The sequence below is a fragment of the Nerophis ophidion genome, linkage group LG14 (genome assembly GCF_033978795.1).
Source record: "Nerophis ophidion isolate RoL-2023_Sa linkage group LG14, RoL_Noph_v1.0, whole genome shotgun sequence".
Lineage (NCBI taxonomy): Eukaryota > Metazoa > Chordata > Actinopteri > Syngnathiformes > Syngnathidae > Nerophis > Nerophis ophidion.
Window position 1 is genome coordinate 27,592,703 of NC_084624.1, and position 19,426 is coordinate 27,612,128.

The 19,426-nt window shown below is 38.5% G+C and overlaps 1 protein-coding gene and 1 long non-coding RNA gene across 2 annotated transcripts in view; one reads left to right on the top strand and one right to left on the bottom strand.

Moving 5' to 3' along the window:
* The window catches only part of LOC133568395 (uncharacterized), a 42,137-nt gene extending 36,791 nt beyond the window's left edge, over positions 1-5,346 (bottom strand). The window contains exon 1 of the long non-coding RNA XR_009809592.1: positions 5,196-5,346. This is a non-coding gene — a long non-coding RNA (uncharacterized LOC133568395). The remainder of the gene's footprint in view (positions 1-5,195) is intronic.
* cdh2 (cadherin 2, type 1, N-cadherin (neuronal)) overlaps positions 1-16,463 on the top strand; it is a 127,447-nt gene extending 110,984 nt beyond the window's left edge. Inside the window, exon 16 of the mRNA XM_061920283.1 lies at positions 16,230-16,463. Within this exon, the coding sequence (XP_061776267.1) occupies positions 16,230-16,436 (207 nt within the window). The 3' untranslated portion in view covers positions 16,437-16,463. The remainder of the gene's footprint in view (positions 1-16,229) is intronic.
* Positions 16,464-19,426: the final 2,963 nt, after the last annotated feature.

The following is a 19,426-nucleotide window of genomic DNA, read 5'->3' on the forward strand; positions in this document are numbered from 1 at the left end:
TTTCAAGCACATGTACGAACCCTGATTTTTATAACTCCAAATGTGGTCAAATAAACATCCTGCACATGCGTGATACTTTTGAGAGTAGACTGAAAATCATGTTTTTAATGTCATAAAGCAGGGGTCGGCAACCTTTACCACTCAAAGAGCCATTTTGACCCAATTCACAAATTAAAGGAGACAAAGGGAGCCGCAATCATTCTCGTGAATATCTGCTGGTGGTCACCCATGTAACAGCAATAAGGGCGTGACACGAAGCCGTTACTTTGACGCCTTCTACAACATGTACAGACAGTTTGCCTGTCCAGTATCATGTTGTAAGTGGCTTCCGCAGATACACATACACGACTGCAAGGCATACTGGGTGACACAAAGTACACTGAAGGTTGTGATATAAACAATTTTAACGCTCTTACTAATAATATGCATCACACTGTGATCCCACACCAAACACATTTCTGGAAAAAAAAATCCTCACAGCAACACATTATAAACGCAACATAACAATTACCCAGAATGCTACGCAACCATTACCCTTTCAGGCTATGTTATACACCCCGCTAGCACCAAAACCCGCTCCCCCCCTTCCGTGCGTCGGTTGAGGTGGGCGGGGGTGTATAATATAGTCAGGAATTGTCATGGATGCAAAGGATTCTGGGTATTTGTTGTATTGCATTTATGTTGTGTTACTGTGAAGATGTTCTCCCGAAATGTGTTTGTCATTCTTGTTTGGTGTGGGTTCACAGTGTGGTGCATATTAGCAAGATTGTTAAAGTTATTTATATCACAACCTTCAGTGTACTCTGTGTCACCCAGTATGCCTTGCAGTCATGTACGTGTTACTGCAGAAGCCATATACAACATGTTACTGGACTGGCGAGATGTCTGTACATGTTGTAGAAGGCGTTAAAGGCAATGGCTTCATGGCACGCCCTTATTACTGTTATATTGGTGACCACCGGAATCCCCCCGTAAAAATCGTGGGGGGGGGGGGGGGTCGGCGATTGTGCAGCTGAGCCACATCAGAGTGGCCAAAGAGCCGCGGGTTGCCGACCCCTGTCATAAAGGAAACACCTCCTTCCTCGTGGACACAATGCCAGATTAGCCCGTCACATGCATATATTCCCACTACTTCACGGAGGAAAGCTTTCAGAGGAAAAAGAAAAAGAAAAAAGGTTTTGCTACACATCTTAAATATTTCTAACATTAAGGCTAGAATTTTAGGCTGAAAGCAAACGTCTTCTACAGTGGACATTTGTGTTTCCTGGAACTGGGTTGTTTTTGTTGAAATTTGTAAATGACAAAGACAGAAAAATGTCCACCGCCGAGGACGCTGGTCCTCAGAAGGTTATGGGCCCTGTTAGCCTTGCACCCTAGTAGAGTACGCCTGGTTGGATGATATATTGTCCCACAAATTATTGCCAATAAGCGATATTATTGTCAGCATTAGTTTGAAACCAAATCAAGCATTTATAATCATAATATGTAATAATGATAATGTAAATAACTATTTCAAACGCAATAACTGTTGATTTCTTATTTGTTTTCATATTACCATTGTAATTGGAAGGTCCAGAACTTATCTTCACGTCCATCCATTTCCTACCGCTTGTGCCTTTTGGGTTTGCTGGAGCCTATCTCAGCTGCATTCGGGCGGAAGGCGGGGTTTACCCTGGACAAGTTGGCACCTCATCACAGGGCCAACATAGATAGACAGACAACATTCACTCACATTTACACACTAGGGCCAATTTAGTGATGCCAATCAACCTATCGCAACTTAATTATCCTAAATAAGTGAACAAACAATAAAAAAAAAAAGGATTCTCAATCTCTATTATAATATTTAACTTCTAGAATTGTGTTTTTTTTACCATGTTGGAAAAACTGGGTCGAGTGGCTTGTGTTGTTTTCTGTTGTTGTTGCCATGACTTCCCAAATAAATTTGGCTTACTGGCTTGTTCGGTTTAAAGTCGATATATTCCCACATTTGGACATTTGGCTTTCCAATCATCTTTTTTCTGCCTATTTCTTGTTACTTCACGTGCTTCTCACTATATCGACTAACGAGGCTCCTTGTCCATGCATGTGTGAAAGCTAGCGCAGCCCGCCTTCGCCCACTGGGACAAAGATTGTGGATGACTAATGAGAGGATTTACTCTGTTCAGGGTTTCCCCTAGATTGCCAAGATACCTGTGGGGGTGGCGGCGTGGTCAAATGTCATCACGTTATCTGCTATGATGCATACCGTATTTTTCGGACTATAAGTCGCAGTTTTTTTCATAGTTTGGTCAGGGGTGCGACTTATACTCAGGAGCGACGTATGTGTAAACACATTACCGTAAAATATCAAATAATATTTTTTAGCTCATTCACGTAAGTGACTAGACGTATAAGATTTCATGGGATTTATCCAGTTAAATTATCCAGTTAAATTAATCAATTTATTGACGATTCGCCCCGGCCTACTGTATGTAGTACTGTACATAGTGACGCGCGTTAAAAAAAATGAACGCTGTTAAGAGAACTGAATTAACGCGTTATCTTTAACAGCCCTCATTATATTATTTTAATTTCATGTAAGAAAAAATAAAACTAATTTTTAAGGTGTGGCGGTTTTTACTTTGCTGCGGCACAATCAGATACACTTTGGGGAAACCCTGCCTTTCATTTAATTCTGCTATTGTCAGATGCTTACAAACACTTGGGGACAATTAGACATGGCAATTTACAGGTGCCAGCAAAGTTATCGAGTTAAATGGGTCGATTTAAATTGATCAATTTATTGACGAGTAGCCCCGGCATACAGTATGTAGTACTGTACATAGTAAAATACTCTCTTACAGACGCTATCCTGCCTTTTTCTAAACCAACCCTATGTTGGTTACTGAAATGAAAGGCTGAATTTTAAAGGAATTTTCTCATAATAAACAATTAGGGTCTGTATTATGCCGACTTGGGAGGCAATTAACTTCAAAAAGAATTGATCGTCTTTTTTTCCCCAAAGAAAGACGAGGCTTTAGGCATCTTGCCACGTCTACTCAGACATGCATTAAGGCAGAAAAGTACAAGAAGCTATCAGGCTTAGATGAAATAATTATTTATCTTCACATATGAGAAAAGAAAGACGACATGAGAGGGAGATAGAGAAGAAAAAGTAACACGGGGAGTGCAATGCTCAGAGTGGCCTTGTTTGCCTGAGGGAGACTTGACTGTCAAATGAAAAGAGCACCTAATGTATTTTTCACAACTTTTACAGCATTACAAATGTAGCCGGTGTCTCCTGTTTGGATGGTAACCATGATTCTAAAGATATGAACTCCGCACCCCGGCTATCAATCCCGATCGCCTCTCCGTTATTTATTTATCCCTGCGCTGTGTGCCGCCGACACACCTGGCATGCCAGCAAAGTGATGTTTTTGAAATAGTCGACTGTCGCCTACCGTTTGTCATTCTGGTGGCGACCCAGAAAAGCGCCAGTCCTTTTGTCCCAGATTTCACCTTCGCCAAACGTCACGTCGTGGCACCAAGCATGCAATAATAAGGCTTGAAAGTGTGACGTGGCGACGCATTGCATTGTGGGTCTTACTGGACTATGAATCGCTTTAAATATTTGGCTGAATGGAAGACTTTTTGACTACGTTTTTCCATTATCAAGTTCAAAATAAACGCAAATGTACGGCATCGTTACCTGTCACAATTGTGTCTTGGTTGGTAGCGCGGCCGTGCCAGTGACTTGAGGTTTCCAGGTTAGATTCCCGTTTCCGCCATCCTCGTCACTGCTGTTGTGTCCTTGAGACACACTTTACCCACCTGCTCTTAGTGCCACCCACACTGGCTTGAATGTAGCTTAAAGATTCACTTGTAAAGCGCTTTGAGTCTCTAGAGAAAAAAAGCGTTATATAAATATTATTCAATTGTCTACTTCAGTGGTTCTTAAACTTTTTTCAGTGATGCACCCCCTGTGAACATTGTTTTAATTCAAGTACCCCCTAATCAGAGCAAAGCATTTTTGGTTGAAAAAAAAAGATAAAGAAGTAAAATACTGATTTATTAAATTGTATAACAATGCAAAATATTGCTCATTTGTAGTGGTATTTCTTGAACTATTTGAAAAAAAAAAGATATAAAAATGACTAAAAACTTGTTGGAAAAGTAACCAAGTGATTCAATTATAAATAAAGATTTCTACACATAGAAGTAATCATCATATTAAAGTGCCCTCTTTGGGGATTGTAATAGAGATCCATTTGGATTCATCAACTTCATTATAAAGATTTCTTCAAAAAAAAAAAAGAAATCTTTAACATCAATATTAATAGAACATGTCCACAAAAAAATATAGCTGTCAACACTGAATATTGCATTGTTGCATTTCTTTTCACAGTTTATTCAATAAATATATTTAAAGGATTTTTGAATTGTTGCTTTTTAAAAAAAATCTCACGTACCCTTTGGCATACCTTCAAGTACCCCTAGGGGTACACGTACCCCCATTTGAGAACCCTTGGTCTACTTAATAAATAGAGGGTGGCCAGCAGCCGTGAGACGAGCAAACTTCACTTTTAACGTTATCACTTGGTACATATTGGTGTGTTTACTGCATTTTCCATTTGGATAAAAGCATGTTTTATCCTGTTGCACATGTAGCATTTAGCAGTCTGTTAATATTAGCACACATAGCATTTACCAGTCTGTGAACATTAGCACATGTAGCATTTAGTAGGCTGTTAACCTTAGCATACGTAGCTTCAAGCACCCCTGTAAAGGGAAAACCATTTCAGGTGACTACCTCTTGAAGCTCATAGAGAGAATGCCAAGAGTGTGCAAAGCAGTAATCAGAGCAAAGGGTGGCTATTTTGAAGAACTAGAATATTAAACATGTTTTCAGTTATTTCACCTTTTTTTGTTAAGCACATAACTCCACGTGTTCATTCATAGTTTTGATGCCATCAGTGTGTGGTGCTCGGGTCGCATGATGGCCATTAGTGGTGTGTTCCCAAGATGCAAAAAATCAAGGAGGAATGTGCAGGTAAAAATATTCAATGTATTAAAAATATTCAATGTATCTCAAAAACAAACAAAGCTGAGTGCCGCTGGAAAGGCACCAAAGCTAAGGGAGGGCTATGCAAAAACGAAACTAAACCTGACAGGTGCAAAACAAAACAGAATGCTGGAATACAGCAAAAACTCACCCATGTGAAGAATCTTCATTCCAAACAAAGTCTCGACAAAGAATGGTGGCTCACCCTCGATTTGAATAGTCTTAATCACCAACAGAAAACAGATGAGGGGAAAAAGTGCTTGAAAGCACGTGTAAAGTAGTTGTGAAAAAACACCAACACAAGAGGAAATGCCACCAAAATAAGAGCGCAGGACAGGAACGAGAACCAAACACAGAAAAACACCAACAAAAATGTGTAAAGTAGATATGAAAAAAAACCCCAACACAACAGGAAGTGCCACCAAAATAAGAGCGCAGGGCAGAAACAAGCACCAAACAGAAAAACACCAACAAGGTTTTTTGGAGGGAATAAATAATGAAAACACTTAATTGAACTTTTTAAAAGAGGAGAAAACACGAAAAAAATGAAAATTACATTTTGAAACATAGTTTATCTTCAATTTCGACTCTTTAAAATGTAAAATTCAACCGAAAAAAATGAAGAGAAAAACTAGCTTATTCAAATCTTTTTGAAAAAAATTAAAAAAATTATTTATGAAACATCATTAGTAATTTTTCCTGATTAAGATTAATTTTAGAATTTTGATGACATGTTTTGAATAGGTTAAAATCCAATCTGCACTTTGTTAGACAATATAACACATTGGACCAAGCTATATTTCAAGTATTATTTCTTCTAGATTTTCCAGAACAAAAATTTTAAATGAAATTCAAAAGACAGGTTTTCTAGATTTGCCATAATATTTTTGGGGAATTTTAATCATAATAAGTTTGAAGAAATATTTAACAATATTCTTCGTCGAAAAAACAGAAGCCCCCATCCATCCATCCATCCATCCATTTCCTACCGCTTATTCCCTTTCGGGGTAACGGGGGGCGCTGGCGCCTATCTCAGCTACAATCGGGCGGAAGGCCGGGTACACCCTGGACAAGTCGCCACCTCATCGCAGGGCCAACACAGATAGACAGACAACATTCACACACTACGGCCAATTTAGTGTTGCCAATCAACCTATCCCCAGGTGCATGTCTTTGGAGGTGGTAGGAAGCCGGAGTACCCGGAGGGAACCCACGCATTCACGGGGAGAACATGCAAACTCCACACACAAAGATTCCGAGCCTGGATTTGAACCCAGGACTGCAGGAACTTCGTATTGTGAGGCAGACGCACTAACCCCTCTGCCACTGTGAAGCCCCGAAAAAACAAAAGCCAAAATTAAAATTAAAATGTATTTATTATTCTTTACAATAAAAAAAAAAAAACTTGAACATTGATTTAAATTGTCAGGAAAGAAGAGGAAGGAATATAAAAGGTAAAAAGGTGTATGTTTAAAAATCCTAAAATAATTTTAAGGTTGTATTTTTTCTCTAAAATTGTCTTTCTGAAAGTTATAAGAAGCAAAGTAAAAAAAAATAAATGAATTTATTTAAAAAAGTGAAGACCAAGTCTTTAAAATATTTTCTTGGATTTTCAAATTCTATTTCAGTTTTGTCTCTCTTAAAATTAAAAATGTCGAGCAAAGCGAGACCAGCTTGCTAGTAAATAAATAAAATGTAAAAAATAAAGGCAGCTCACTGGTAAGTGCTGCTATTTGAGCTATTTTTAGAACAGGCCAGCAGGCGACTCATCTGGTCCTTATGGGCGACCTGGTGCCCGTGGGCACCGCTTTGGTGACCCCTGGTATAGCTATTTATCCAACAGGTATGGCTACCCAGGCCCACAATGCATTGCAAAGTCACATGACCTTCCAAGGCCTATAAGCACGAGTAGTCTGAGGGGCAGCGGTCGGTTTAGCGCCTCACGGCAGGGAACCAGTGGGGGGGTTACATCATTAAACTCATTAGCGCCCACTCTAGCGGGTACAGGAAGTGCAAAAGCTGCAACTAAAATTACATTCGGTGATTGACTAACCTTATGAAGCCGCTCGTAAAGGTTTTGGCTGCAGACGGTGGCAGGCTGCAACCAGCACAGCAATAATCCAGCGCCCCCCGCGACCCCAAAAGGGAATAAGCGGTAGAAAATGGATGGATGGATGGATGTAATGAAGGATCCACGTGTAATGCTCCCCACACCTTTATCACCCCCACCAGCAAACACTTGACAATGGCTAACAAGTGGGGAATAATTGCTCATTGTCTCCACACTTTCAATCAATCTCTTTCCGCTAAAAAACGCCTTTAACGGCCGCACTGAGGATCGTTTCCCAGAGGGGAAGAGGGTTGCATCCCCTTCTTTTATCCATTTATTGTTAGGGAAGGTGGCAAAAAGCAGGCTGCAGTCCTCCACTCTTACATTACCGATCCATCAAGTCCCCCGAGTGCCCTCAGGAGGGCGTGGAGTCTTGAGAATCAATAGCGTTCCGTAAGGACTTATGAACATTTCTGGGAATGTAGAGCGCCATCTTTAAAAAATAAATAAAAAATTAAAGAAATAAGCAGACCTTTCCCTTCAAAGCCATGAAATCCGGGCGCACGTGCGTGACAAGCAGATTGTCTCGTCGCCTGAGCCGCAGATGTGCTCAGTGTTCGCTGCCAGTATTTATTCATGAGCCCGAGATTGCTATCCAGATGAAAGACGACAAGTTTCACCAGGTGCCATCGTCAGAGCTACCTCCGAATCCAGTTCGCTCACGTTGACCAGCAGCAAGGTGCAAAAGTAGGACATTTTAGCACTAGGGTGTCAAACTCATTTTAGATCGGGGGCCACACGGAGAAAAATCTACTCCCAAGTGAGCCGGACTGGTAAAATCACGGCACGATAACTTCAAAATAAAGACAACTTCAGGTTGTTTTGTTTAAAAATGGAACAAGCACATTCTGAAAATGTACAAATCATTATGTTGTTTTTACACTTGCATGTTGCAGTTAATAGTATACTATCTTTTAGGGCTGTGAATCTTTGGGTGTCCCACAATTCGATTCAATATCGATTTTTGGGGTCACGATTTGATAATATATTGATTTTTTTTCGATTCGATTATCAATTCAAAAACGATATTTTTCCCATTCAAAACGATTCTGTATTCATTCACTACATAGGATTTCAGCAGGATCTACCCCAGTCTGCTGACATGCAAGCAGAGTAGATGTTTTTTTTAAAAAGCTTTTATATTTGTAAAGGACAATATTTTATAAACTGATTGCAATAATGCACATTTGTTTGAACTATTAAACAAACCAAAATAATGACTTATTTTATCTTTGTGAAAACATTGGACACAGTGTGTTGTCAAGCTTATGAGATGCGATGCAAGTGTAAGCCACTGTGACACTATTGTTCTTTTTTTTATTATTTTTATAAATGTCTAATGATAATGTCAATGAGGGATTTTTAATCACTGCTATGCTGAAATTATAACTAATATTGATACTGTTGATAATATTCATTTTTGTTTCACTACTTTTGGTTTGTTCTGTGTCGTGTTTGTGTCTCCTCTCAATTGCTCTGTTTATTGCAGTTCTGAGTGTTGCTGGGTCAGGTTTGGTTTTGGAATTGGATTGCATTGTTATGGTATTGTTGTGTAGTGGTTTGTTCGATTGATTAAAAAAATAATTAAAAAAAATTTAAAATAATTTTTTTAAAAATGGGAATCGATTCTGAATCGCACAAGGTATTTTTTCCCACACTCCTTCTATCTTTATACTTTCTGAAAAAATAATTTGATAATGTTCATCAGTCAACTCATTGTTCATTTTCAATCATCCATCCATCCATTTTCTACTACTCACCCTGGTCTGGGTCGCGGGGGGTCGCTGGAGCCTATCTCAGCTGCAATCAATCAAGAAAAAAAATATCTATATCATAATTTTGAGACACTAGTGATTTAGGGCTATATAAGTAAACATTGATTGATTGATTGATAATACAGGATTCATGTAGTTTGCTCATTTTCCTCGACTGGTGCACTAACATGTGGTTTATTTTTTTTTACATATGTAGCATCATCTACAAAGATACAAATAATTGCTATTGTCACATCTAGTGGACACATTTCGAACAGCAGTTTCTTTCATTCAAAAATTTCAGCTAATTTTTATACTTAGCAAACTCATCCTGCAGGCCAGATCCGGCACACGGGCCTTACGTTTGACACCCCTGTTTTAGCAGAACCCACAACCATTGGTCTGGCCATTCCACGGAGAAATCAGTCAAGTAGGCTCGGATGCTACCTGTGAATTTGAAGATCTGGATTTTCACATCAGTGTGAAAGTAGTCAGATTTATGAATGCACTAGTGATTGGTAAATGACACTTAAGTGGGTATGTGGCACACTCAGTAGCTGTATTGACAATACACGAGGGTTGTACGGTATACCAATACTAGTATAGTATCGCGGTACTAATTAATTAAAAACGGTACTATACGGTTTGAAAAGTACCAGTTCCCGGGCATGACGGCGCGTCGTGACATTGCTGGTTTTATGAGCAGAGGAGCATGTTCGGCAGCGCACAATCACAGAGCACTTACAAGCAGACACAGTGTGTAGACAGAAAAGGGAGAATGGATGCATTTTGGCCTAAAAACTAACGATAAAGGTGAAGTTCTAACACTGACACGCCCTCAGGAAGAGGTGCTCTAAGACATGGCTTGTTAGCTAGCAGCTAACATCCATCTGCAGTCTGCAGTGTTTTAGCTACTTCTAGATCACTAATCCTCGTCTCCATAGTGACAAAAAGTACATTTCTTTCAAGTATCCTCCCTGCAAGATTAGGAATAGCTAAACATGCTCCACTACACACAGTAGGAGGATACAATAGCTCACCGGCGTCACAATGTAAACAAATGCCATGGGTGGCTCTACACCTGACATCCACTGTAATGATACATACAAAAGGCGCACTAGATTCATATTATGATTGTTTTCTACATTTAAGACACTTTCTTGTGGTCTACATAACATGTAATGGTGCTTCTTTGGTCAAAATGTTGCATAGATTGTTTTACTTACTGTGTCTTTTGGATGAGCCGTTTTGTGGGCAGGTCTCATTTACGTGCCTGCACTTCCACCACGTCTTCTCCCCGTCATCTTTGTTGTACCGGTAGTTTTTAGCGCTTCCATATCTGCTGACAGATATGTAAGATCTAAAGATGTCCGATAATATCGGGCTGCCAATATTATCGGCCGATTAATGCTTTGAAATGGAAAATCGGAAATTATCGGTATCGGTTTTAAAAAGTAAAATTTCTAATTTTTCAAAACGCTGCTGTGTACACGGACGTAGAGAGAAGTTCAAAGCGCCAATAAACCTTAATGGCACTGCCTTTGCGTGCTGGCCCAATCAGCTCTCCTCGGTCTGACCAACAATTAGTCAATTAGTTAATTTAAAAAAACAAACAATAAATACAACAAATTGGAATGATTGAAGAGAGAAAAAATTCAAATTGGATAAAGAAGAATAAATGGTTGGACGAATCCTCCTGACTAGCTGCAATTGAATAATAAAAAAATATAAATGATGAATAATTGGATGATGAAAAAAAGATAAGGCATAATTTTAATAAATGATATGCAATTAACTTTTCTTAATAGTGTTTTCAATATTATCCATCCTTCTTTTTATTCATCCAATCTTTTTTTTTCTTTTTCATTATCCAATTGAAATTTTTTCTCTCTTCAATTATTCCAATTTGTTGTACTTATTGGTACTTTTTTTTCCTTTCTTTTTTTTTATTAACTAATTGACTATTTGTTGGTCAGACCGAGGAGAGCTGATTGGTCAACACTCACACTGATTAATTATTCATGTTCCTATTCCCACCCATCCCAGCCAGGAATTACTGATGGTACACTTACCAACTTAAGCCTCAGCACACAGGAGGAGCTAACCCCCGAGGTTACCCTTAGACTTTTGGACTATAGACTATTTGTTATTATTATTACCCATACTTACCTTTTTAACTATAAGTTAATTAACCAGACCTTTTTAACTATAAGTTAATTAACCAGCTACCATTTAGCTTTACTTTGTGTGGGGGAGGTGATACACCCCCACATTGCCCGGCGTCCCCACTCCTGCATTCTTTGGCTTGGCAAGCTGATCGACCTGACTGGGATTGAACCCAGGACCCTTTGATTGGGAGCTAGCTGTTTAACCATTCAGCTATTCTTGGTTTTCTTATGGACAGATTTCGGGCCCAATGACATATTCAATTGATAACCTGACTCAGTAAACTATGATACAAAACAATAGCTTTCCTAGTTACCAATCAATTTGCCTGGGATTTCAACCCAGTGCCCTTTGATTGGGAGCTAGCAGCTTTAACCATTGAGCTATCCCCGGTCTTCTTTAAATAAGATTTCGGGCCCGAATGACATATTTAATCGCGAGCCTGTCTCAGTGAGCTATAATATAAAACATGTACACTTGCTGCTAGAGATTTCATAGTTACGAGTGAACCCGGCAGGGATTTGATCCTTGCACTCTTTGATTGTGAGCTAGCTACTGTAACCACTCAGCTATCCTTAGTCTTCTTAGAGAAAGATTTCGGGCCCCAGTGACATATTTAATTGAGCACCTGTCTCACTACTGAAAAAGAAACACTGAGTCCTTACTGAGATTTGAACCCAGTTCCCCTTGCTTGATGGTCAACAGTGTTAACCAGTCAGCTGTCCTGGGTCTCATTTGGCTGTGAATTCGGGGCCCTAATGACAAATGTAATCAAGGACTTCTTTCTCTCTCATTTTACCAAAACTAATGGAGAGGCAGTACTAGCAGACATTCCATGCAGTGTAGACCGACATAAATCCCACCCAGAGTTAAATTGCTCTCACTACTGTTGTTTGGACAAGTGTAGCCTACCTTGGCAATACATGCCACTACATTGGAGACTCGAATATGAAGTCAATCTCCCTTAGCACCATGCCACTAGAGGAAAGACATTCAGCATCCAACATTGCAGAATGGTTGGAATAGGTAGTAGCCAGGTTTGAAATTCTCCGAAACAAAATTATTGCTATTGTGCAGGACAATGGTGCACTTTATAAAAAAAACAAAAACATTTTTGTAACACTTGCCTTGTTTTATTTGGCAAGTCGAAAGGACATGGTGCCAGTATGCTGTTTTTTTAAATAAAGTATTGGAAATGTTAGAAATGTATTTTGTCTCTTTTATCCGATTGTTAATCGATTAATCGAAGTAATAATCCACAGATTAATTGATTATCAAATTAATAGTTAGTTGCAGCCCCTATATATATATATATATATATATATATATATATATATATATATATATATATATATATATGTAAGTGTATACAGAGGTTGGTAGAGTAGCCAGAAATTGTACTCAAGTAAGAGTACTGTTACGTTAGAGATTTATTACTCAAGTAAAAGTAAGGGGTAGTCATCCAAATATTTACTTGAGTAAAAGTTAAAAGTATGTTGTGAAAAAACAACTCAAGTACTGAGTAACTGATGAGTAACCTGTTCGTTTAATAATTACGGCAACAAATAATGCACAAAAACATAAAAATAGCAATGAGCAAATTCATAGCCAGGAATATCTCTTAAGCAACTAAAACAATGATATATATTAAATAATAATACATTAAAATAAAAAAAATTAAGGCAAATTGAGCCACAATAACTTAACAGCACCATAGGCTCTGTAGGCATTGATTGATTGATTGATTGATTGATTGATTGATTGATTGATTGAAACTTGTATTAGTAGATTGCACAGTACAGTACATATTCCGTACAATTGACCACTAAATGGTAACACCCCAATAAGTTTTTCAACGTTAATCAATTACTTAATAAATGACCAAGTCGAGGTGATCTACCACATATATACATACAAACACATATATATATATATATATATATATATATATATATATATATATATATATATATATATATATATATATATATATATATATATATACATATATAATTTATAGTTTTTTATTTTGCCATTTTTGTTGAAATGTTAAAGGTGTTTTAATGAATATACATGCATGTTTAACATATAGATTCCTATCTTTCATGAAGACAAGAATATAAGTTGGTGTATTACCTGATTCTGATGACTTGCATTGATTGGAATCAGACAGTATAGTGCTGATAATGTCCACATTTTCAAATGGAGGAGAAAAAAAGTTCCTCTTTTCTGTCTAATACCACATGAAAGTCGTTGGTTTTTGCCATCTTATTTGTCCAGCTTCCATATTCGTTTTTATACACTTTACAAGAAATACATTGGCGGCAAACTCCGTAGCTTGCTCGCTTGTTTGCGCTGGTTTTCGGAGACTCCTATTTTGTTAGCGCAGGCGCGATGGAGCGGCGCTTTTATTGTGAAGACAGGAACTGTGCGATCAGTCTTTGGGCTTGTGACGGGAAGTACGGTTGAAATAAAAAGTGTCTTTTTTCCTTTACACTTTTGATTGATTGATTGAAACTTTTATTTGTAGATTGCACAGTACAGTACATATTCTGCACAATTGACCACTAAATGGTAAAACCCCAATAAGTTTTTCAACTTTTTTAGGTCGGATTCGACGTGTGACGGTCACGTGACCGCCTGGTTTTGTTTGATTGGTCCAACGTCACCAGTGACTGCATTTGATTGGTGAAACGCAGGCATGCGTAGTTCCTACTTTGAATGTGTGTCCGACAAAATCAAAACAAACAAAACGTGCATTAACAGATCGATAAAAAAAAAGTAGCGAGTAACTAGCTGATTGTAGATAAATGGAGTGGAGTAAAAGTAGCGTTTCTTCTTTATAAATATACTCAAGTAAAAGTATGTTGCATCAAAACTACTCTTAGAAGTACAATTTATCCCAAAAGTTACTCAAGTAGATGTAACGGAGTACATGTAGCGCGTTACTACCCACCTCTGGGAATCGGTAATTAAGAGTTGCACAATATCGGATATTGGCAAAAAAGCCATTATCGGCCATCTCTAGTCAGAACTGTATGCTACTTCATATTAGAAAAGACCACAGCGGAGGACGAATGTCCCACAACAAGAGGAGAGAGAAAAAGAAGGGACTTATTGACTAGGGCGTGGACTACAATGGCAAACGTGTGCAAATTTTCGAGATTTATGCAGATGCCAAATACACAAGAGCAGGAACCAATAGGTCATAAAAGCCGATTTTGCAAAATAAGTCGAAACAAATCATTAAATAATATGTCTCCTAAAGAGCCTTAAACACACATTATAATAATACATTTACCATATTTTTCGGAGTATAATTTGCTCCGGAATATAAATCGCACCTGCCGAAAATGCATAATAAAGAAGGAAAAAAAACATATAAGTCGCACTGTAGTATAAGTCGCATTTTTTGGGGAAATTTATTTGATAAAACCCAACACCAAGAATAGACATTTGAAAGGCAATTTAAAATAAATAAAGAATAGTAAACAACAGGCTGAATAAGTGTACGTTATATGAGGCATAAATAACCAACTAAGAGGTGCCTGGTATGTTAACGTAACATATTATGGTAAGAGTCAATAATGTGTTAAATTATTGCCCATTCTTGCTTGATGTACAGTTTAATGTGTTAATAATTTCACACATAAGTCGCTCCTGAGTGTAAGTCACACCCCCGGCCAATCTATGAAAAAAAACTGCCACTTATAGTCCGGAAAATACAGTATTTTGAAGCACAGTACATCTTCTTTTTTTTTCTGATTGATTGATACTTTTATTAGTAAATTGTACAAAATGCAATTGACCACTAAATGGTAACACCCGAATAAGTTTTTCAACTTGTTTAAGTCGGGGTCCACGTTAATCAATTCATGGTACAAATATATACTATCAGTATAATACAATCATCACACAGGTTAATCATCATAGTATATACATTGAATTATTTACATTATTTACAATCCGGGGGGAAGTGGGATGAGGAGCTTTGGTTGATATCAGTACTTCAGTCATCAACAATCGCATCAACAGAGAAATGTGGACATTGAAACAGTGAAGGTCTTACTTAGTAGGATATGTACAGCCAGCAGAGAACATAGTGAGTTCACATAGCATAAGAACAAGTATATACATTAGAAGTACATTTGATTATTTACATTAGGTTATTTACAATCTGGGGAGATGAGATGTGAATGGAGGAGGGTATTAGTAAAGGGTTGAAGTTGCCTGGAGGTGTTGTTTTAGAGCGGTTTTGAAGGAATATAGAGATGCACTTACTTTTATACCTGTTGGGAGTGCATTCCACATTGATGTGGCATAGAAAGAGAATGAGTTAAGACCTTTGTTAGATCGGAATCTGGGTTTAACGTGGTTTGTGGAGCTCCCCCTGGTGTTGTGGTTATGGCAGTCATTTACATTAAGGAAGTAGTTTGACATGTACTTCGGTATCAGGGAGGTGTAGCAGATTTTATAGACTAGGCTCAGTGTAAGTTGTTTTACTCTGTCCTCCACCCTGAGTCAGCCCACTTTGGAGAAGTGGGTTGGAGTGAGGTGTGATCTGAGGTGGAGGTCTAAAAGTAACCGGACTTGCTTATTCTGGGATGTTTGGAGTCTAGATTTGAGGGTTTTGGAGGTGCTGGGGTACCAGGAGGTGCAAGCGTAATGGAAAAAGGGTTGAATGAGAGTTCCCGCTAGAATCTTCAAAGTGCTTTTGTTGACCAGAGAGGAGATTCTGTAGAGGAATCTCATTCTTTGGTTGACCTTTTTGATTACCTTGGTTGCCATTTTATCACAGGAAAGATTGGCCTCTAGAATGGAACCTAGGTAGGTGATCTCGTCTTTCCTGACTATTTGTATCCGTAATGATCCGCATTCCATTTAAGTCGTATTAAAACATTTTAGCATATTTTTGAACGCTGTGTTTAATGTTCTATATTCTCAATAAAATATCAAAGCTTCGGTCTTGCCCGCTTACAGCTTTTTGCTATCGGCATGTTTTTTTAAACGACCATCAACCTGCAGTCCACACGTACCTCTTATGTGTGACCAGAACAAGCATAACCACTATTAATAGATACATAAGGTGCACTGTTGATCTTTCAGGAAATGAAAAGATTTGAAATTAAATACGGTTTTGTCTTCCTCCCCACAGGGCCTGAAGGCGGCGGACAACGACCCCACAGCTCCCCCCTACGACTCCCTGCTGGTGTTCGACTACGAAGGCAGCGGCTCCACGGCCGGCTCGCTCAGTTCGCTCAACTCGTCCAGCAGCGGCGGGGACCAGGACTACGACTACCTCAGCGACTGGGGGCCTCGCTTCAGAAAACTGGCGGACATGTACGGCGGCAGCGACGACTAGGACAGCCACGCCACCGGAGGACAAAAATAGAAGATTCCCCGCGGAAGGACTCGGAAACTGTGAGAGAGAAGAAACTAAATGATTCAGAGATTTTTTTTCCAAACACAAAAAAACAACCAACTTAGGCTTATTGTTGTAGTCTCCGCATACATAATGCTTGTTGCCCGGGCTGCACTGATGCTGGAGTCGGGGGGTGGGGGGGTGGGGGGGTGGGGGGGGGCAGCGCTGTTGGACGGTGTCATCATCAAGACCACGGAAGGCGCTCGGTTACACTTGAATTTCACAGTACAGAAGCACTGGGATATAACGTGCCTTTTTGTACATTTCTTTTGGAATCCAGATGATTAGTTTTACGTTACAAGGCTTTAAAACGGTACTGAAACGGTACCGACTTTTTTGGAGTGATTTCAGAAAATGTCACATTTTGTTCTTTCTCCCACAAAGCTACTGTTTGTGAAGGCTTATTTAAATACGGTCACATGGAAATGAAGGCGATGTATAGTACACTAGACTTTTCCACAGACATGCAGCTGGTTGCAACTAAAGGGAGAATCACTCGACACGTTTTTGTAGCACATTATTTTTCTTATTTCCCGAAGTGATGTAGTATTTTTCAAAAACAACAAAAACCGCTCATCAATGTACACTCTCATTGCCTTAGTCATCATCACCACTTTTACTTCACTGTAAAAAGACGTGTGTACATAATGTTTTTGTTCTCTTCCTTTATCTTTTTTTTTCTTTTGGTGTAGTATATGAAGAAGTGCAAAAAAAAAAAAAAGTTCCAAACTTGTACATGTATCATTTTGGACGAGAAATTACCAATTTTTTTTGCATGTTTTTATCTTTTCATGACGGGAAAAAAAAAATGCTCCCCAAATTTATTTACAAGATGGAGAAAATAAAAGAATCTGGGTGACAGTACTTTGTGTAGACGGTAAGAGTTTTTGTACGGAAAAAAAAAAGATATACACTCAAAAAAAGTATTTGTCGTTGGGAGTAAACTTCAGCACAAGTGTTGGATTTGTACCAAAAAGTGGGGCTGGGGGGGGACGGGACGGAACACACACGCAAGACACTAAACGTTAAAGCTGAGCTTTAATGGTCAGAACATTTTGTGCAAATCTATTGATTTCTCTACTACTCAAAACAATCCAAATAAAATTCCTGTTTGGAGCTAAACTGTGCTGTTTTTGTTTTTAACAAGGCTGACTTCACCATAGCTTAAGTGACTTCAACATAAGCTTTTCCTCCTGTCACACACACACACCCACACACACACGCACGCCACATGGACAGATGCAGAGACCCGATTTGCCTTTTTGGGTTGCCACTCGACCTTTGCCTGTTTTTTTCTGACAAAACCAGTGAAGTTGGCACAATGTGTAAATGGTAAATAAAAACAGAACACAATGATTTGCAAATCCTTTTCAACTTATATTCAATTGAATAGACTGCAAAGACAAGATACTTTAATGTTGGAACTGGAAAACGTTATGTTTTGCAAATATTAGTTCCTTTGGAATTTGATGCCTGCAACATGTTTCAAAAAAGCTGGCACAAGTGGCAAAAAAGACAGAAACATTTAAACTCATCAAAAACTTATTTGGAACAACCCACAGGTGAACAGGCTAATTGGGAACAGGTGGGTGCCATGATTGGGTATAAAAGCAGCTTCCATGAAATGCTAAGTCATTCACAAACAAGGATGGGGCGAGGGTCACCACTCCGGTTTCTGGTGTGAACAAATTGTCCAACAGTTTAAGGAAGAAAAAAAAGCAGCTAGTGTTCTATTTTGCATCCTCTTCTACTGATGTTTTATTGCTGGAATTGTACCTGGAGTTGAATAGTGCTTGAGAAATTCTAATGTCCAACTTTTTCACAGCATTTATTGACAAGACCACAAGGCCAAATATGTCCTCAAATGGCATAAAACATTGGATTCTTATATTTGTTTTACCTTCTTGCTCAAAAACGTTATTCTGCATAATCCTTTGAAAGCATTTTGCTCAAATGATGTTGTGGTATTTAATTCAAATGTACTTGTCTAACATGACTGTGACGATCTCCGACCTCGATCCTCTGTTCCTTTGCAGGAAACACCACACCTTGGCTCAGTGGGTTACACTCTTTTATTATTTTTACAACAGTTTATCGTTCAGAGTTCCTTTTCAGCTTTTCAGCTTCTGTCTCTTCACGCCAACAGCGGGCTCCTCCGATGGTTTCCAACGCTGCTGATAAAGGAAACAGGTGATTAGATAACTCGTCCCAGCTGAGGTATCTGCTCACCTGATTGCTGCTTCACGACCGGCTGGCGCACATGCTCCGCCCGCAGGGGACGCGTAGGACACGCCCCTCTCCACAATGACATTGTCTAATTAAAAGCCCTTCAAAAATGTAATAAATACTCACTTTTAATTATTGTTGTTTAAGACTGTTTGAGACATTAAAGCAAAAAAAAATAACACTATCCAGAATGTTTTTGACTTTAATGAAAAATTATTAAAATCTAATAATATCCCCAGGTTGAAAATATTTTATTTTTTATTTTAATAAGACATTAAAAAAAAAAAAAAGGTAAAGAAAAACATCCTAAAGGTGTTTGACTTTCATGAAAAATAATTTTAATTGCAATATTTGGAATTGAAATGTGTATTCTATTTATTTTATTGAGACAGAGCAAAACAAAGTAAAAAATAAAATAAAATAATCAAAACCAGGTTCAAATTTGTATTATATTTTTTATTTTATTGAGACATTAAAGGCCTACTGAAACCCACTACTACAGACCACGCAGTCTGATAGTTTATATATCAATGATGAAATATTACTAATATTGCAACACATGCCAATACGGCCTTTTTAGTTTACTAAATTGCAATTTTAAATTTCCCACGGATTTTATTGTTGAAAAGGTCGCAGAATGATGATGCCTGCACGTGACGTCACTGACTGTAAGGAAATATTAGCGCTGCACGACTCGCGGCTAA